The 19,564-nt window shown below is 61.5% G+C and overlaps 2 protein-coding genes across 8 annotated transcripts; one reads left to right on the top strand and one right to left on the bottom strand.

Moving 5' to 3' along the window:
* The first annotated feature begins 120 nt into the window (after nt 1-120).
* Nucleotides 121-7,053, top strand: GPS2 (G protein pathway suppressor 2). Of its 7 annotated transcripts, none has more exons than XM_067555462.1 (11): nt 121-1,329; nt 3,221-3,330; nt 3,559-3,671; nt 3,979-4,058; nt 4,301-4,383; nt 4,460-4,628; nt 4,778-4,864; nt 5,248-5,327; nt 5,506-5,601; nt 5,679-5,762; nt 5,845-6,003. In XM_067555462.1, exons 1-11 carry the CDS (start codon nt 1,236-1,238, stop codon nt 5,926-5,928), a joined length of 1,080 nt encoding a protein of 359 aa, XP_067411563.1. In that variant the 5' UTR covers nt 121-1,235; the 3' UTR covers nt 5,929-6,003. The 7 variants fall into 7 exon arrangements, with proteins under 7 accessions (XP_067411563.1, XP_067411573.1, XP_067411600.1 ...); XM_067555472.1 differs by having other exon boundaries at nt 4,463-4,628; XM_067555499.1 differs by lacking the exon at nt 5,679-5,762.
* Nucleotides 7,023-14,935, bottom strand: EIF5A (eukaryotic translation initiation factor 5A). The gene is made up of 6 exons (XM_067555538.1): nt 14,876-14,935; nt 10,293-10,478; nt 9,904-10,008; nt 8,864-8,995; nt 8,175-8,248; nt 7,023-7,981 (listed from the first exon to the last, which is right to left on the bottom strand). Exons 2-5 carry the CDS (start codon nt 10,455-10,457, stop codon nt 8,186-8,188), a joined length of 465 nt encoding a protein of 154 aa, XP_067411639.1. The 5' UTR covers nt 10,458-10,478; nt 14,876-14,935; the 3' UTR covers nt 7,023-7,981; nt 8,175-8,185.
* Between the last annotated feature and the right edge of the window lie 4,629 nt (nt 14,936-19,564).

Genomic DNA, 19,564 nt, shown 5'->3' on the forward strand with positions numbered 1-19,564 from the left:
ATGCCCCCTTGCACCCTGAGGGAGGGGCTCGGATTTTCCATTGAACATTTCAAGAAGAGGGGAAAGGGACTGAATTATTTGGGGGGGGGGGGGGGGCGGCAAACCCCACTGTGGGGAACAGGGTGGGGGGGCTGGACTTGTCCATACCGAGTTGGGGGGTGGGAATAAGGGGCTAGAGTTTGTTCCCTGTAAACCTCCCTCTGTTGAACTGGGGGTGGCTTTGGAAAGGGGGGCAGGTGATGCTCCCTCATCCACTGAGGGGTGCCCCCATCCCTGGGGGGGGTTGTAGCACTTACCGGGGTGACCTAGACTGTCCCCCTGCTCATGTGGGGGGGGGCTGAGGGCTCCTTACCAAAGCCCCACAGGGTGGAGAGTTGGGGGGTGCCCCTAGACTCTCATCCAACTAAGTGACCCCCTTTCTCCATTGTGTACCCCCCCCCAGCTAGTGCTGGCCTCCCACTTTTCCCTCCTCCAGCTTTTAGCACTGGGCCCCCCCTCCCCCGCCCCTTATTTATTACCCCTCCATCTTGTTGAAATGTGAATTTCCTTTTTTGAGGGGGAGGGGGCACATTAATACCCCCCCCCCCCAATGTTACCTTTTACAAGTTTTATTTAAGTTGCTTTTCCACTGTAAAAGCCGGGAGGGGGGGGTCTGCGGAGGTCTCTGTGGGATGTGGGGGGGGTCGTGAAGCCCCCCCCATTGATAAACTGCTGTCCAACCGGCTCTGCTGTGTCTGTGTCGTGTCCCCCCCTGCCCGGCGAGCCCTTCCGCCCCCCGCCCCCCGGGGTTCCCCTGGACACAGCATGGGGGGGCTCTGTCTGCCTGGCCTGCCCCCCCCCCCATGCTCCATGGGGCTCCCCCTCCTCTCCTGCCCCCAGCTGGGTTCCCCCTCCCCCAGCTCCTGATGGGGAGGGGGTTCAGCCCCCTGGATTTGCAGTGGGGGGGAGGGTCCCTGCTCCTGCCCTGGCTCTTGGGGGGAGGGGGGGAGGCTGCCCCCGTCCAGTGTGGGGGCGGGGTCCCGTCTGGCCCCCCCCCCCCCCAGCCCGGCTGCGAGGCTCCCACCAACGGGGCGGGGCCTGGCGGTGAGTGATGCCGGCTAAGGAAGGGGGCGGGGCGAGGTGCGGCAGCGGGTGCGCATGCGCAGAGGCCGGGCCTGGAAGCGGAAGCTGGGGGGCGGAGCCCGGCGCGCGGCGGACGGTTGGAGCCGAGCGGGACGTAGCGGAGCGGCGCGAAGATGCCGGCGCTGCTGGAGCGGCCCAAGCTCTCCTCGGCCATGGCGCGCGCCCTGCACCGCCACGTCATGGTGGAGCGCGAGCGCAAGCGGCAGGGTGAGCCCCGCCTCCTCCCCGCGGGGGGCCTCAGCGAGCCCCCCCCCCCGCCGAGAGCGCGACCCCTCCCCCGCCCGCCGAGCCCCGAACGGGTCCGCCCGCCCCACCTCGCATCCCCGGGACTGGCCCCCCGCGCGGAGAGGCCGCTGACGCACCCCAGGCTGCGCTTTCCGCGGCGGGGGGAGGGGAGCAGAGGCCCCCCCGGGAGGTGACAGCCCCCGCCAGGGGGTGGATGTCAACAAACCGGCGGGGGGGGCCGCCCCCCATTCCCGACATCGCCCCCCCGTTTCACGTCCCCACCCGGGGCGCCCCCCCGATCCGAAGCAAGGCCCCAGCGATACTCGCCCCCCCCCCCACGTCCCTTGTGCGGGGGGTCAGCCAGGGGCGAGACTGACACGGAAAGGGCCCCCCCGGGTGCTCCCCCTCCCGCTGGATTCAAACCGTCCTGGGGCGGGGGGGACCCGGACTGACACCAGCTTTTCCCTGCCCTGCTTTGGGGAGTGTCTAAAAACCGGGTTCAGGCAAACGGGGGGTTCACGGCGAACCCAGGCGCTAACCAGGGCCCAGGCGCCCCCGTGTCAGGAGCTTCTCTTGTTTACACACCCGGTACCCAGCCCGGGGGAAAGGGAGCGTTCACACTGATCCCGGTGTGGTGTTGATCTGGTTTTTGATCGGATGGCCTGCCCCTGGAAAACGAAAGCGTCCTGATTTTCCACGCATCTCCCTGCCGTTCACACTGATCCCGGTGTGGTGTTGATCTGGTTTTTGATTGGATTTCCTGCCCCTGGAAAACGAAAGCGTCCTGATTTTGCGTTCACACTAATTCTGCTCCATCTTTTAGCTCCCTAGCAGGGTAACGCTGTCCCTGCCTCCGCTTCTCGAAGCGCCGACGTCGCGTCCTCTTTTGAGACCCTCGCGAGTCCGCCGTGCGCTTTCAGCCCGTCCGAAAACGGCCCCCGAGACCCTCCTCGGGCGTTGGCTGGAGCGCTGCCTTTTGGCTCACGCCGCGTCTCCGGCTGCGTTCGGCCGGTGCCGGGGACTGAAGGATACGCACGAAAGCGCCCAGAACATGGGTTTTTATGACACGCCACCGGAGGGGAGCAGGGGTGGTGGGACCCCAAAAATCAGACCATTGCCCCCCACTTTTTCTGTAAAAGGAGCCAAGTTTGAACTCGGGTTCCTGGATTCGCCGCGGTTTGTTTTTAAGGCCGTGGTTTCGGGCCTGTGGCCCAGGAAACACCTGGGGGGGGGGTCCCTGTAGGTGACGTCTCAGGTTTCTAGGAGGGTCCCCCCCCATTTGAAAGCTTTCAGCGGGGGGGGAGAAGAGGTGAAACTTTGAAGCTGGTTTCTCTCACCCGGCGAAAACTGCGTCCGTTTGTCACCCACCCTCCTCAGTCCGTCCAGCTACCTCCCCTCCCCCACCACACACACACACACACACACACACACACACAACTCCTGTGGGGTGGCTGCTCCAGAACCCGCCTCCCTTCTTCGAAACCCTTTGGCTCATTTCCAGCCTGAATTGGCCCATGGCCGGTTGACACTCTCCCCCCCCACACACACACACACACTCCCCGTTTGTGCTGGTGCCGCACGGGCCACGATGAGGGCGAATCCTCCTTCGTGGTCCCTGGCTGCTGGGGGGGTGCAGGGCCAGTCCTCAGATTCCCTCCCCCTCTACAGCCTCCCCCCCCTTTCCTGTGGGTGGGCAAAGGGACCCGGTCTGGATTCGCGAGGTGGGACTGCGGTGAGTTGGCCATCCTCAGCTTGGCCCATTTCCCCGAGCGGTGGCGGGGAAGGGGGGGGGGGCAGCGCCTACTGCCCCTGCCGTGGGAGGACTCCGCGCCCCGGGTGCCCGGCTGTCCTGAGCCCCGCTGTCTCCCCGCAGAGGAGGAGGAGGTGGATAAGATGATGGAGCAGAAGATGAAGGAGGAGCAGGAGCGGCGCCGCAAGAAGGAGATGGAGGAGCGGATGTCGCTGGAGGAGACCAAAGAGCAGGTGAGGGGTGGGGGTGGCAGGGATCCTGCCCCTCCCCCCAGCCACCTGGGGCGGGGATTGTGAGCGAGTATTGGTGCTCACAATTGGGGCGAGTATTGGTGGTTCCCCGGTTCACAGCCCCCTCCCAGCGTGGGGGGTCCCCTGGCTCATGGACTTGGGTCTCCCAGCCCCACCCTCGGGGAGGGGTTCCCCCAGATACCAGCCCCCCCATCTCACGCTCCCTCCCAGATCACGAAGCTGGGGGAGCGGCTGCAGGTCCTGCAGGAGGAGAAGCACCAGCTCTTCCTGCAGCTGAAGAAGGTGCTGCACGAGGAGGAGAAGCGCCGACGCAAGGAGCAGAGGTGAGGGGGGCTGTGGGGAGGTACGATGGGGGGAGCTGGCCCGGCTCGGGGGCAGGGCTGTGACTCTGGGTGTGGGATGGGTCTTGTCCTGGCTCAACGGGCTCCAAGAGATTATGGGATAAACCAAGACCTGGGCTGAGGGCGGGGGAGGAGACGACTTTGTTAAACTGGGGAACTCCCTGCCGCAGCGACTCTGCGAGCAACCAGTGCAGCAGGTTTGGGGGTGCCAGGTTGGTGGGGGGGGGGGGGGGGTTACCGAGCCGGCTGGACCCAGGATAAACTCTCCTCTCCTCTCTGGCCCCCGCAGCGACTTGACGACTCTGACAGCAGCAGCCTACCAGCAGGGCATGGCTGTGCACGCCGGGGCCCACATCCTCAACATGCAGGGTACGGGGGCGGCAGGGGGAGGGAGGATTCGGGGGGGGGGGAGCCAAGGGATGGGAGAGGGGCTGGGGTTAATGGGGAGGCCAGAGGGGCTTGGGGGGGATGGGAAGGATCTGGGGGGAGACTGTTGGGGGACTGGAGGAGCTGGGGTGGGGCGGGGGAGCCTAGGAGGGCAACAATTCCGTGGGGGCGGGTGATGCTTGCATGGGGGAACCCCCCCCCCGTTAACCCTGATTTCTCGGCAGGGAGTCCTGGCGGGCACAGCCGGGCCGGGACGCTGATATCGGCTGACCGGGCCAAGCAAATCTTCGCCCCCCCCGTGATCACAGTGAGTATTGGGGAGCTGAGGGGGGTGCCCCATGAGATCAGCGTGGGGCCGCTGACCTTCTCCCCTCTGCCTCCAGCAGACGCGGCATTTCACCTCCCAGCCGGCCTTCGCGCCTGGCACCCCGGAGCACAGCCAGTACCAGAGCGGGCAGGCTAGCCACAGCCCCTATGCCGTGGGGCAGGGCCAGCACTTCCCCCCGGGCCAGGCCGTGCCCGTCAGCTACACCAGCAGCCAGCCCATACGCGGTGAGTCGGGGCCCGGGGGGATCCTGCGCTTGGACTGGGGAATCTGGGGGGGAGGGAGCAGCCCAGGGCTGTGGGCGGGCAGGGGGCATGTAGGCGGGGGGTGGCACCATGCCAGGGTAGGGCTCTGACCCCCGCTCTCTGCCCCACAGGTCCCTCGGCCTTCCCCGCCATGCAGTACCTGTCGCAGCAGCCGCCGGGATATGCGCTGCACGGCCACTTTCCCCCCGCCCAGCCAGGTGAGACACACCCCCCCGGGACCCCCCGCCCAGCCAGGTGAGACACACCCCCCCCCGGGACCCCCCGCCCAGCCAGGTGAGAGATCTCCCCACCTGGGACCCCCCCCACCCGGCCAGGTGAGAGATCTCCCCCCCAGGATTCCCCCCCCGCCCAGCCAGGTGATATACATTCCCCCTCCCCGGTACCTCTCCCAGGGACCCCTCCTGCCTGGCCAGCTGAGACACCCGCCCCCCAGGACCCCCTCCCCCAATCTGGGAACTCCTTGCCTGGCCAAGGGAGACACTCCATGTGGGACCCCCCCCCAGCCGAGACACCCTTGGGGGTCCCGTTCCTTCCCCTGCCGCTGAGCTCTGACCCCCCCCCCCCCACTTCTCTCTCCCAGGTTTCATCCCCCCCAGCACAACCATCCCCCTGCAGAAGCAGCTGGAACACGCCAACCAGCAGTCGGGCTTCACCGACTCGGTGAGTCGCCCGGGGCCTGTCCCCTGCGGGGGGTGCCAGCGCCCCGATCCAGCCCCAGGGCAGGGTCTGGCTGGCGCAGGGGGGCAGGGAATGGGGGCTTTCCCCTGTAGGGGGCACCAGCCCCGATCCAGCCCCCTGGTGGGGCCATTCCCCTAATGCTCAGCTTCTGTCTCCGCAGTCGACCCTGCGCCCCATGCACCCCCAGGCCTTGCACCCCAACCAGACCCTGCTGCCCACCCCCCAGCTCCCTGTCCAGATGCAGCCAGCTGCCAAGGTGAGACCCCCCCCTTTTCCCTGGGGTGCTGGGTCCTGCCCCCCTGTCTCTAACCCTCCCGTCTTTGCTCCCCGCAGCCAGGCCTCGCCTACACCCACCCTGCCCGCCCCGCCTCCCCCGGGAGCTTCTCCCACAGCACCACCCCCCAGCAGCCCCACACGGTGAGTAGGGGAAGCTGGGGGGGGAGGCGGGAGCAAACTCCCCTCCCCTGCTAACCTGTGTCTGTCTGTCTGTCTCTTGCAGTCGGGCTTCCCCGCCAGCAGCCAGCCGGCCGCGCGCCACCCCTTCATCCAGCACGGCCAAGGCCAGCGCTTCTACCACAAGTGAGCCCCCCCGCCCGGCCTGGCCTGCGGGGGGCACCCTCCCACCACTGCCCCCCCAATAAAGGGGGAGGTTCCACTCGCACTGTCTGGTCTCTGAGTCATGGGGGCAAAGGGGGGGGCCTTGCTAGTTCTCTGCTTCCAGGTTTCCATCCCCCCCATCTGCCCCAGCACATAACCTTACCCACTGGGGGTGCCTAGCCCTGCCCTAGCATGTAACCCCACCCCCCGGGTGTGCCTGGCCCCACCCATCACATCCTGACAGCTCCAACCCCCACCCCGTGTCCATCTCCCCAGCACCTGCCCCTAAAGGCCATGTGCCCCCTATCCCCCCCCCAATGGCTGCTGCACAGAGCATCACGCCCCAGCTGAGAAGAGGAAGGAGCCAAAGGCTGCCCCACAGGGCACAACCTCTTCCCCAGTGACAATCCCCCCCGCCCCCCCAAGCTGCACTAGAGGGCAGGGCTCAGTGAAGGGCCAGCCCTCTACAGTCCCAGAGTGCATGGGGGGGGCAGCATTTCCCCCCCACCATCATCCCCAGCCCAGCTGCCCTAGAGGGAGTGATTGTTCCCCACCTGGCAGCTAGTTCTTTGCACAGGAGCCATGCAGAGGCCTGGACTCAGGGGAGAGGAGCTGGGGCCCCCCCTTGTGCCAGGTGCTGCCCAGGACCCCCAGCCCTGGCCCAGGCAACAACTGCCCCTGGGTTCAGGGCCGGGCTGCAGTGGCCCTATGGCAAGGAGCTGCCCTCCCCCCACTGTGGAGGGAGGCACCGGGAGGTCTGGGCCAGGCCCAAACTTCCCCTGGTGGGTGCTGGGGGGTCATGCCCCACTGCAGGGCACAGGAGCAGTGCAGGCTTTGAAGGGGGCAGCTAGGAGCGGTCCTATTGTCTCCCCCCCCACAGCCACCCTATTCCAATACTTATGGTTCAGCAGGGGCCCTGCTGCTGCTTCAGACAGGCCTAGAACAAGTGCCAGCCTCCTGGGAGGATGGGGGGGAGGGACTGCAGGCCCCCAGCCCCCACCCCCCAGCACTGCCCTGGAGCCACCCTCGCTCCCCCCCAGAGCGGGACGCAGCAGGAGGCAGGACTCGCACCCGGCCATGCTTCGTATTAAACTTGTTTTATTGAGGCTGATTAACAAATGTGTTGAGTCAGGAGAGGTGGGCGCTGACCCCTTGACAGCAGGGGGGTGGGGGGAGATGAACCTGGAGAAGGGGGCTAGTGAGTGACCTGGGGAAACCCCCCCACCTCATGAGCTCCAGCAGGGAGAGCAGAGCACAGTGATGCACAGGGGGCGCCCTCGGCCCCACGCCATGGAGATTGGGGGGCAGCTCTGCCCCAGGGCCAGATAGGACCCCTCCTCCCCTTAGCAGGGGGACCTGGGCCCTTTTAGCTGGGGGAGGAAGAAGAGGGCATGTGACAGCCCCTAGGGGCATTGGCCCCCCAGACCGCTGCCCCACAGCAGGGGAGGGGGCAGCAGGAAGCAGACAGCTGTGGCTCACCTCAACCAAGGAGAGAGAGATCCACCCCCCCAGCACAGTCACTCACTAGCCTTTTTGACCTAGGAGAGGCCTAAAAAGGGGTGGGGCTTGATCTGCAGGATGGGGGGGACACACCCTGGTTTGCAAGAGGATCTTAGATGGAGGGGCCTTGGGGGACCTGAGATCTGCAGGAGGTGGGGACCCCCCCGCCACTGCCACGTTGGGGGGTCACAAAGCTTCAGAAGGAAAGTGTCCCACCCTGCCTCTGTCGATTTCTCACCCCCCCTTTAAATAGCCCTCCCCCGCCCTGCAAACCTCCCCCCTCGCACCTTTGTAGTGTTCAGCGCACCCCAGGGGAGCGGGGGGGAAGGGGGCAAAAAAACCTCGGGAGGGGGTGGGGGGGGAAGATCAGCATCCAGCTTCCGCAAGCCACAAAACATCAGAATGAAACGGGGCGTTGTTCCTTGGTTTAATTCCCAGGGGTGGGGGGCAGGTTTTGGGGGGGCTGAGCCAAATGGAGCCAGTTTTGGGGGGGTTGCGATTCTCTCTGGTTTGTAGTAAAAGTTGTCACCGCCGCTGGTCTGCAAAGGGAAGGAGCAGTTATAATGGAGGGGGCACTGCCGAGCCTCCCCCCCCCCCACTTCTACAGAGCCTGGGGGGCCTGCTCCCAGCAGGGCAGCCAGTGCCTTTGGATCTGGAGGTCCAGGTTCCACCCCCACGGCTCCCCCCACCCCCCCATTTATCCCCACGCCCACCCCCCTCACGCCCACCAACCTGTGGTTCCTTTATTTAGCCATGGCTTTGATGGCGACAGCAGCTTCCTCGGTCATTGCGGACAGCACAGTGATCTGGGGGGAAGCAGGGTCACGGGGCTGAACTCAGTACATTCTCCCCCCCCCCCCAAAAGAAGGGGACTCGGGGGGAGGCCACCACCAGCCCGGGGCAGACTCAGCTCAGCTCCCAGCCCATCTCGCTGTGGGGTCTGAGCCAGGCCTGGCACAGCCACGTCCCCCCCCCCCGCTGACAAGGGTCCCACTCCCAGTCTCTGCAACTAGACATTGCTGGACAGTCAGGTCAGCCTAGTGGTTAGATCGATGGGCCCCGACTCCTGGGTGACCCCGGGCAAGTCACACCCCTCCCCCCCACACCTCCGTTTCCCTATGGGGGCTAGTGATGCTGAGCTCCTCCCCTAGGAGATCTGCTGGTGAAGTGCTACAGAAGCCCTGGGGATTATTGGAATGGGGGGGCATCAGAGCCCAGCCCCAGGGGCAGCACGAGCTGTCCAGTGCGTCTCAAGGGGGTGTTAACCCTGCCCTTTCGAGCTGGGGGTCCCCACGTCAGGGGCACTTGCTCAGCCTATTAGCAACAGGGGCGCGTCCCCACGCCCTAACATTACAGCACACCATGGGGCACCCTGCCTCCAGCCCCACCTCCGGGGGGGGGGGGAAAGCGCCATCTCTTACCAGGATCTCTTCCCCACAGTCGTATTTCTGTTCGATCTCCTTGCCCAGCTCCCCCTCAGGCAGACGCAGGTCCTCCCGCACGTCACCGCTGTCCTGGAGTAGGGACAAGTAGCCGTCCTGGATCCCGATCAGCTGCAAGGCAAGAGGGACCCCTTAGAACACTTGGCCCCATCGCCCCCCAAGGGGGGGCGTTCGCTGGCACTGCTTTTAATCGACTCCATAGGAGCCTTTCGCTGGGGGCAAGTGCCTCCCCACAGCCTCGCTAATTACAGAGCAGCCTCAGTCTGCATCCAGACCTGACTTCTGTTTGAAAGTGGTTTATTTCCCCTGCCAAACCAGCCTGGCTCGAGCGAGGGGCCGAGTCCACTTCACATCAGAGCCGAAACGATGCCCAGTGCAGCTTCCTCTCAGGGGCGCCCCACCGCCCTCAAACGAGCCCCGCGCTTGCACAGTGCTAGCTGGACCCAGCCTCAGAGACAGGCCTCCAGTCACCTTTGAATGAGACGCCATCTCTGGCCGGCTTGAAGCCGTGGGAGTCGGCAGCTTCCACGTGGGGGGCGGAAGTCGATGGCCTGTGCTCGACAAATCGCCGCTCCTCGGCGGCAGGAACACGGCAGCGACTGCGACTTTGCCGCGCTTCCGGGGGCCGGTTGGGTGCGTCAGCTCGGATGGGAGCATGAATCAACGCACCGGAGCCAGCAACGGTCTCGCATCAGCCGGGGTCTTACGCCCGGGTCGGCCCCGCACGCTGCGCAGGACCAGCTGCCAGCATTGGTGCACGGTCTGGAGCGGGGCGCTGGGACTATTTTACCTGCTCAGCCAGGGCCACCTCGTGGCAGCAGCTGCCAGCAGGAAAGGGGGGATCTCTTGGCAGAACTGAGGCAGGGCTGGATAGCAGGAGCTGGGGGGTCTTTCATTTTGTTGCTAAGCAACTGGGGACTGGCCTGGGAAGAAACCCCCCGCATTTCTCCTACTCCCCTTGGCCACGCAGCCGGCTGGCGCTCCAGGGAGGGGGCCAGGTCGGCAGGCAGGCCCCTTACCTGGAAGTCATTTCTCTTGATGTTGGGCACGTCCATGTTGTGGGTGGAAGGGCAGATATCTTCGTATTTCTTCCCAGTGAAGATGTCTATGCCGACCAGGTGCACCTGGGGAGGGGAGGACAGGGTCACCTGGGAGCTCAGGGCATCGGCCGCCCCACCCCACCTTCACCAGGGGAAGATTTGGCTCTGGGATCCTCCCTGAAGTAGCTGCCACCGGGGCAGGCGCCCAGAGAACGCCAGGATCTGGGCTTCCAGGGAGGCCAGCTGACAGGCGCTGGGAGAAAGGCTGTCAAGGAGCCCAGTGTCAGGGGCTGGCCCGGGTTCCCCCGCCTGCCACTGGGGAGGGGGGCGAGGAACAGGCTGGCTGCGCCCCCCTCCCCCGCCCTCACCTTGGCGTGGCCATGCTTGCCGGTCTTGGAGGTGGACATCTCCACGATCTTGCAGGGACGCCCCTTCAGCACCACGAAGCCGTTCTTGCGCAGGGCCGAGCACTGCATGGGGAAGGTGGCGGAGGCACCGGCATCGCCGGTCTCGAAGTCCAGGTCATCGGCCATGGTGATCGGGCACTAGAGGAACTGCGGGGGGAGGGGAGAGAGCGGGCGGGAGCTCGTCTTTGGGGCATTACGGTAGCACCCAGACCCCAGCTGAGATCTGGGGCCCCCCCACTATGCAAAAGGTTACACAGACCCCCACCACCATGAGATCTGGCCCCCCCCCCACTGTGCCAAGGACTACACAGACCCCCACAGATCTGCCCCCCGTGCCAAGGGCTACAGTCTCCCCCAGAAAGGAAGTGGCCACCCCATTGTGCCAGGTGCTGCCCGGCCCCATAGCAAGTCCCTGCCCCCGAGCACTGCCCAGTTTACGTTTTCATGAAGGAAGCGAAGGGGACAGACCGAGGGCAGCACCCAGGGCTGGCACCTCTGCCCCATGGGGATTTCCCCTCCCCCCCGTGGAGCCCCACGCACCCCCCAGCCAGGGAGGGAGGGAACCATCCACCAGAGCAGGGGTGACACCCTTAGCAGCCCAGCCAGCCCTCAGGGCAGGCAATCAAAATCCCAGTGACTAGGATTCGGCCCCTCCCGCCTGCCCCAGGCCAGTCAGACCCCCGGAGCCCTCCCATGGCACCAGCCCAGGGAGGAGGGCCAGCCCCAGTTAGGGCGCAACCGCAAGTCCATGGCGGAGCTGGGAGAGGAACCCAGGAGTCCGGCTTCACTGCCCATCCTCCATAAACCAGCACCATGCCGCCGTGCCAGCAAGTCCGGCCTGGAGGAACCCAGCTCTGGGAGGGGAGTGGGGTCTAATGGTCGGAGCAAGGGGGTGCTGGGAGCCAGGACTCCTGGGTCCTCTCCCCGGTTCTGCCACTGGCTGAGAATCACTTCCCAGTTGCCCCACTGTGGGACGAACGGCACCGATCTCCCTCTCCGCACTAGGTTCTTGTAATGGGGGGTTTTCATCTCCCAGGAGTCCTGGCTCCTCCTTTCTAGGCAAGTCCCAGCACCTGTTACCCACCCACCCCGTCAGCATCAGAGATTCCCCCTAGAGAGCAAGTCAGGGCATGGGGAGTCAGCCTAGATCCCACCCCCGCAAGGGGGGAGGGGACCAGATGACTCATCACTGACCTAGGTTCAAGCACAGCGGAGCAAGGAGGCGAGGGCTGCTCGCCAAGCCGGGTGACATGCCAGGAAAGGCTGCACCAGCTCTTTGCCCCCCACCCCATGGCACGGTACAACTGGGGCATCGAGGCAGGGGAAGCTCTCACCAGTGGAGAGACCCTGAGGGGAGAGGCAGAGGCGGGCTGGGAAGGGGGCCAAGACCCCCAAGTTAGCTGGGCCTGACAGCACTAGGAGATGGTCCACGACCACAGGGGATCGGGACCCCGCTGTTCTGTTTCAGCAGTATGGGTCAGTGGTTATCAGAGGAATCAGGACCCCTGATTTTCTCCCTGGCCCCAGGAGGGGAGCAGGGTCTAGTGGTTAGAGCGGGGGGGGGGGGCTGGGAGCCAGCCCATCTGTGCCTCAGTCACCCCACCATAAGCGTGGGGAGCTCTGTTGCAGTCACCCTAGCAACACAGCACTAAGCGTTGCTCCACAGGGGAAAGCACCCCCACTGACCCCCTCCCATCCAGCAGGGCCCCACACGGACCTGCCGCATGCCCCCTTGAAGCGCAGCAGAGGGCTTTGCTGCACCGGGGGCATGGCAGCTAGAGGAGGGACATTCGTCCCCTTCGATAGCTCTGTCCTAGTCCCACCGCACCCCCAAATCCTGGACAGCAATTGTGCCCAGCTACCCCCTTTCACCCCACCATCCTCTAGCTCAGCATATGCCATTAGGAACTTCTCTCCCCCCCCACCCCAAAACACAGCACAGATTTTCTTTAAACAGGGACACCTCGGGAATTTAGGCCAGGAATCAAAGCCAGGGTTCGACACCCCGGTGAGATCAGGCTGCAGACAGGCCACAGGGGAGAGGGACCAACTAAGCCACCCCCTAGCTAATTAGCAGGTTCGGTTTAATTACCAGAGAGCCAGCAAGTCAGCAACCCGGGCCCCTCAGCCATTTTCAACCAGCCTCCCTTCCCCACCCCTCCCGCTGGTAACTGATTAGCACAACTGCTCCCCATAGCTCACCCAGGGTGACAGCCGCATCCCGGCCCCATACCACGTGCTTCCTACATCGGCGGCCAGGCCGCCCGGCTTCGGGGGGAGGCAGAATAACTCCGGCAGCAGAGAAATGGGACGAAAAACCTCCTGCCCAGCACTGGAAGCGAGCCCAAGAGGCTCCCTCCCACACGCCACATGGAGGGATGGGGCCCTCCCTGCTCCACGGCTCTGCCCCATGCATCATCCAGCCGCCAGCACAGGGTTGCCCTCCCGTGATCCAGCCCAAGGGGACTTGTTGCCGGTCCCTTCTCACCCTCTCGCGTACCGCATGTCACTGCACTACGGAGATCTCAGTCACAGGACTATTGGCTGCCCCACACCCCACTCACCTTCCTGTATCCCAAATCCTGGGGACTATGACTGCGGCCACTGTTGCTGCAACAGACAGCACCTCAAACCCTGCACTCTGCCTTGCTAAAAACCCTTCTAGGCCAAGGCATAGCCTCATTGCACCCCCAGCTCCTTGTACCCCCAAAACCTTGCTGCAGATCCAACTTTGCTTCCCTGCCCTCCACTCTAGAGACCTTTCTGCACCCACTGTGTGACAGATCACAACCATTAGAACAGGCCCTCAACCCCCAGAGCGCCCCCACCCCAATATTGGAGGAAGCAGTGACTCTCCAAGAAGGGGGTCTAAGCCATGTTGCAGGTCCAGCCACTAGTCATCCCCATTCTCTCTACCCAGAGCATGGGGGGGCCTCTTAAGCCATGTAGGCCCAGCCACCCCCTTGCCTAGTCATGCCTGCCCCAAGCCAGGCCCAGACATCACCACTCAGGCTTCCCCCAGGACTGGGCAGACAGTTACCCCCAAATTCCGTAAAGGGAAGGAGCCCAGCCCCATTTGGGGGGTAAGGGTGGAGGTGAAGAGAGAGATTTTCCTTGGAAGAGAGAGGTGAGTGAGTATCTCCCACCCCATGCGTCTCCCCCTCCACCTCATGGTCCTGACCCCACATTTGAACCCCAGTTCTCATCCCGATCCCCCAGGCAGCCCTCTCCATGGGGAAGCCCTCCCACACCTCCATGGGGAGGCACTGCGACCCCAGCAGTAATCTCCCCCCACCCTGACCCCTCAATGGCCAACCCCCCAACTCTCCCTCCTCCCATGCCATTCCCTAGGGGGATCCCCCCAAAAATCCCTCTAACCTACAGAGGAAACCCACACACCCCCTCCACACTAAGGGGACCCTCCCCCAAATCCTCTTCACTCTAGGGCAACCCAAAGCCCCTAGCCCCCCCGATCTCCTCCAGGGGAGAAACACTGAGAACCCCTCCACTTCTCACTTGACAGAGACCCAAGGACCACCCCAGCCCCAAACCAGACCCTTCCCGTCCTCTCCCCCTCCCAATCTCCTCCCCACACAGGGCCCCCTCACCCAACCCACCATAAGTGGAGCTGAGGATCTCCTCCCCGCACAGCTAAGCAGATTTCATTCCTTCCTCCCTCCCATCTCCCTGGAGGACCAGACCCCACACACCCCCTTCCCTTAGGCGACCCCAGACCTCCCCTCAGAGAGCCCGACCCTTATCTTCCCATCTCCCCCTCCCCCACAGCCAGCTCTTATTCACCCCCCCACCCAGATCCCTGCTTCTTTCCCTCCCAATGGGGCCTACCTTCCCCCTCCCCACAGCGAACCCCCCCTTTGCTTCCTGGGGAACCCAAACTCCCCCCACCCATGCTCCCTTCCCCACCGGGGGGGTAGGCAACCCCCCCCCCCAGCCAGCCCCCAGCCTCCCCTCTGGTCCCTAAGAGACCCCAGGCCCCCTCCACCCAACCCCAGGGGACCCCAGCCAGCCCCCAAATCCCCCCCAACCCTCCCAGGGCTCCCTCCTGCCCCCAACTCCCCCCAACCTCCCTCTCTAACCCCTAGAAGAGCCCAGCCCCCCTCCTGCCCCCAACTCCCCTCCAGCCAGCCCTCAGACCTCCCCCCTGGTTCCTAGGGGACCCCAGCCCCCCTCCAGCCCTTAGCCCCCAAATCCCCCCCGGACCCTCCTGCCCCCACCTCCTATGCCCTTTGGGGGGCCCAATCCCCTGCCCCATTGGAGGCCCCCCCAAGGGCTCTACCCCGCCAGACGCCGCCCCTCAGACAGGCCCCCCCTACGGGGGGGGAGGGGCGGCAGACCCAGCGGGACCAGGCCGCTCCACGCGGTGAGCGGGTGGGGGGGGGGCGCGACGGCGGCGGCCCAGCCTCGCTCACGCGCTGTCCCTCCCCCACCGCCACGCTCGCGCGAGGCAGCCAGGCCGCCCCCAACCGCCACGCGGCCTCGCTCCCGTGCGCACGGACCAGCCGCGCGCGCGCGCGCGCACTCACCCGACCGCGAGCTCAACCGCCGCCGCCGCTGCCGCTCGCCTGCTGCTGCTGCTGCTGCTGCTGCAACCCAGCCCGCAGTGCGCATGCGCACTTATGCCTCCCCACACCCAAACGAGGCGGCCCCCCGCCTGACAGCGGCGCAAGGGGGTACGCCCACGAGGCAGCACGCCTGCGCCAGAGGGCGCCGCGCCTGCGCCGTGCGGAATAACCGGCCCGCCGGCCACCGCTACGCACGCGCGCTTGGCGGGAGGGGGGGGGCGACAGAGAGGCCAGGCCCCACCCTCCGCCGCACGCGCCGGCCAAGTCGCATGAGCTCTGCGTCCACCCAGCAGGCCATGGCGACAGTGCGCATGCGCATTGAAGACAGCCCTGCCTCGCCGCTGCCCCACTGTACACATGCCGGTTCGAGGCGCATGCGTACAGACGACACCCAGCCTCGTTCCATCCTGGCACCATTCAAAGCGCATGTGCAGCTGAGAAACGCCTGCCTCATTGCTTCACCGCAAAACGCTCAGATGCGCATGCGCACAGGAACCCGCTTCTATCGCGATCGATTAGCACTCTGTGCCCATGCTCCCTACCGCCGCGCTGGGGTCTCTACTAAGCATGCGCGCCATTTTCTACGCACACCTTCGCCTCACCGCGCCTCTCCCTGCACGCATGCGCAATGCTAACCCCCCCCCCCCCGCCTCTCTCTCTCTTTCCATGTCCCGCCCCGCAACTCACCGGGGGAACCAGAGAGCGGCAGCCGGGAGGAGAGAGCGTCCCACCGCGGAGCCCGGCGGACATCTTGGAAGCCGGGTGGCCGCCCTGGTTACCATAGCAACCGTGTCACTGCTACTCTCTCGCAGGTAGAGATGCAAATGTATGCAAATTATTAATATTCATGAGGGGAAATGAGCAATAAAAATATGAAAAATAATTCATACGTGCGTACTAGGGGGATTCCTATCCCCCGGGCACCCCTCCCCCCAAGGGATTCCCCTCCCCCCTAGGGTCACCACCTCCCCCAGGTTTTCCCTTCTCCCCGGGGTCTCCCCTCCCCACACGAGGTCAGCCCCTCCCCACTCCACTTGGTGTCACCCCTTCCATTCCTCCCCACCCCCCGGGGGAATCCCCCCAAGGCTCCCCCGCCCCCCCAGCTCACCCCCTCCACCCAAGGGCTTCCCTTCCCTTCCCCCCACTCACCCCTCCCCCCCCAGGTCAGTTTCTCCGCACTCCACATGGGGCCATCCCTCCCCTTCCTCCCCGCCCCATTCCTGGGGGTGTCGCCCCCCGACATCATGGGAAATGAAAGAATCAGCTCTCACACCTGGGGACCCACCTCACGGGCTCCCCCACCCCCGTGTGTGTGGTTGTGTGCGCGTGTGCACTGCTCCCTGCTGGAGAGAATCAGTGTGTGTGTGTGTGTGTGTGTGTGTGAGCACTGCCCCCTGCTGGAGAGAATCAGTTTGTGTGTGTGTGTGCACACTGCCCCCTGCCGGAGAGGATCAGTGTGTGTGTGTGTGCGTGAGCACTGCCCCCTGCTGAAGAGAAACAGTGGCCGGGAGGGGGGGGTCCTCACTGGAGAAGAATCAGTGTGTGTGTGTTTGTGTGCCCGCTGCTGGACAGAATCTGTGTGTGTGCATGCAGTGCCTCCTGCTGGAGAGAATCAGAGTGTGCGTGCATGTGTAGTTCCCCTTGCTAGAGTGTGTGTGTGTGTGTGCCCACCCTGGAGAGAATCTCTGTTTGTGTGTGAGTACTGTAGTGACCCTGCTGGACAGAATACGAGTGTGTGTGTGTGTGCATGCGTCTGCATGCGTGCCCTCTGCTGGAGATAATCAGTGTGAGAGATACTGAAGGCGGGTGGGCAGGGGCATGATTCAATCCCAGCTCCGCACCCACAACAACACAACCTCTTTCGTTACTGATTAAAGGGAGCAGCACTGGACTTTTACCTGCCTACCTATGACTTTGCAAAAAGATCCACCCGTGCACACGCTCCCCGGAGCAAAAAGAAGCAAGCAAGCAAGGAACGGGCATAATATGGGTGGGGGGGTGAAGCTTTTGCTTTCTTTCCAAAACTGTTGTGATGGGCTGTTAAATAGCTGCACCTTGGAACAGCTGCCCTGCCCCAGAAGTGGCTGCATCTCACAGGCAGTGTGTATACCGCTGCTGTGTATACCGCTGCTGTACCCCACCCCAGAGGCAGCTGCATTTTGGCACAAGGTGAATTATTATTATTATTTTATCTTTACAATACCCTAGCCCCCAGCATCATGCCAGGGCTGTACAAATGCATGCCAAGATACAATCTGTGCCCCAAAGGGTTTGTAATCTACGAATGAGGGGGTACAATAAAAAACTATCTTTGCATATATTGGTCATTTTGTTTCACAATCAAGAATCATAAACCCTCGTATTTCCACACACAGATTGTAATGATCTTTAGCCGAATGCTGCATAGCCATGTATATGTTATGAAAATGAATGAGTACAGTGAAGTTTGTTTAATGTAAACCTAGTGAGGTCCCTCACCTGCTGCTGAGATGCAGCCAGCTCTGGGGTGGGGAGCAGCAGCTGTTTATACAAGGATCCCTTGCTCAGTGCTGAGATGCAGCCAGCTCTGGGGTAGGGAGCAGCAGCTGTTTATACCTGCAAACACATAAACACACATTTAATTTTAAGCACACAAATAATACCATTGACACAAGTGCTCACACTGAAGCCTGTGTATTAAATAGTCTGCAATGCGAAGCCTCATATTTGCAAATATCGCCACACTAGGGACCGCATAGCGCACAACGACAGGTAGTTGTAATAGAAATAGCAATAATTATTTAGACTAATAGCATATCCGCATAAATAGCTCCAAATAAGGGTCTAACGTGAGTCAGTGGCTGGAAGTTGAAGCTAGACAAAATCAGACAGGAAAAAAAGTGGTGGTTTTTTTTTAAACAGGGCAAGGAATTAGTCATTGGAACAACTTACCCAGATCTGTGGTGGATTCTCCAGCACTGGCAATTTGCAAATCAAGATGAGCCGTGAAAAGATCCACTCTACTTTGATCAAGAATTATTTCAAGGAATTCAGAGCTTGTGATCTTGGCAGGTCAAACTACATCATCACAGGGTCCCTTCTGCCCTTAGAATCTATGACGGGAACCTAACAGAACATATTTCATAGGAATGATCATATATGGTAATGACAGAAAATTATAACTTATGCAAATAAGATATACTTTGTGGTGATTCTATGCAAACAGAACATCTGTGTTAAAATTGCAACATTTAAAATTAGAAATCAGAATAATGCTTATAGGAGCCTAAAATGAAAGCAATTTTCATATATGCACATCAGTGGTGGGGATTACTGACTATTATAATATATGCAAATAGTGCATAATTAATGATGAGGCAAATATATTCAGATGGCAATGCAAAGCTAATAAAAGGTAAAGTATATGCAAATGTCTGATCATATATAATAAAATAGATAGTTTTCATTGTGTTATATGCAAGTAGATGCAGATAGCTTAAAAGCACTATCAATGGAAGCACATAATAATGTGTGTAAATATAAGCTTAATATGAAACTATATGCACTCACAGGGATAAAGGTGGCAATTACATTATATTCAGATATATATATGCAATATATGCAAAATCTGCAATTTTATTAATTTGAAGGGATAAAACCATTGATGAAATATTAAATATACCTAGAAAAATGCTAATAAATACACAGAGGAACAAAGTAAACATTGATTAAATTATATGTAAATATATGCAAACTATGCTAATGTATGGACCAAGAGAGGAAAGTCAAAAATTGAATTCTGTGCAATTACCTGTAAACATCCAAAAATAGGCTATGTGCACATAGCGAAATGTGACCAACAATGAAATTATATGAAAATACATGTAGAGAGAGGACTAGAAAGCATGCAGAAACATACAAATAGAGGTAATGCAAATATATGCAAACACGTGCAAATATATGTAAATATGTACAAATATATGCAAAAATTGCAGCTAGAAGCACAGAGAGAATAGAGCCAACCATGCAAATAAATGAATGAGGACTCAGTGCAAAAATATACAGAGAGATGCTCACAATGCAAATATATGCAATAATATTCAGAGGGCCAGACAAACTATCCACTATGCAAATATATGCAATATATGCAAATACAGGCACACAGAGGAACAGAAACCACTATGCAAATGTATACAAACTGAGGCCCCCAGAAGAACAGATTAGAGATGCAAATACATGCATATAGACTAAACCAACCCGCTATGCAAAGATATGCAAATAATGATCCAGAGGATTGGAACCCATGATGCAACCATATGCAAATAGAGGCACCTCTAGGACCAAGACCTCGATGCAAATATATGGAAATATATGCAAAATACGCAAACGGGGCTTGCAACCTATGATATGCAAATAGGCATGACCCTATGCAAATCAACGCCGACCTCGGCCGCTAGCCGGCTCCCCTCTCCCAGCGCACGGGCCCGCTTCGCAACCGGGACTCCAACCGGCACCACGTGGGGCGCCGAGCGCGAGAGGGGGCGGTGTCCACAACGGCCGGGAAGGAGCCACAGGCCAATGGGAGCGCGAGGGCGCGGCCCGCGACCGGCCAACCCGCGCGGAGCGCTGAGGAGCGGCGCGCGGGTATAAAAGCAGGCCGTCCGGCCGGCC

Source organism: Emydura macquarii, unplaced genomic scaffold (genome assembly GCF_026122565.2).
Source record: "Emydura macquarii macquarii isolate MOO-44397 ecotype Brisbane River unplaced genomic scaffold, CSIRO-AGI_Emac_v2 contig_306, whole genome shotgun sequence".
NCBI classification, from domain to species: Eukaryota; Metazoa; Chordata; order Testudines; family Chelidae; genus Emydura; species Emydura macquarii.

What these genes read in the sequence shown, in the direction of transcription:
- GPS2 (XM_067555442.1), top strand. Translation starts at nt 1,138, where the DNA reads ATGCGCAGAGGCCGGGCCTGGAAGCGGAAGCTGGGGGGCGGAGCCCGG. An exon ending in CGCCGACGCAAGGAGCAGAG is followed by an intron (nt 3,672 to 3,978) that starts GTGAGGGGGGCT and finishes TGGCCCCCGCAG; the next exon opens with CGACTTGACGACTCTGACAG. An exon ending in CCACATCCTCAACATGCAGG is followed by an intron (nt 4,059 to 4,300) that starts GTACGGGGGCGG and finishes ATTTCTCGGCAG; the next exon opens with GGAGTCCTGGCGGGCACAGC.
- EIF5A (XM_067555538.1), bottom strand. Translation starts at nt 10,457, where the DNA reads ATGGCCGATGACCTGGACTTCGAGACCGGCGATGCCGGTGCCTCCGCC. An exon ending in TCAAGAGAAATGACTTCCAG is followed by an intron (nt 8,996 to 9,903) that starts GTAAGGGGCCTG and finishes CTTGCCTTGCAG; the next exon opens with CTGATCGGGATCCAGGACGG. An exon ending in ACTGTGGGGAAGAGATCCTG is followed by an intron (nt 8,249 to 8,863) that starts GTAAGAGATGGC and finishes GCTTCCCCCCAG; the next exon opens with ATCACTGTGCTGTCCGCAAT.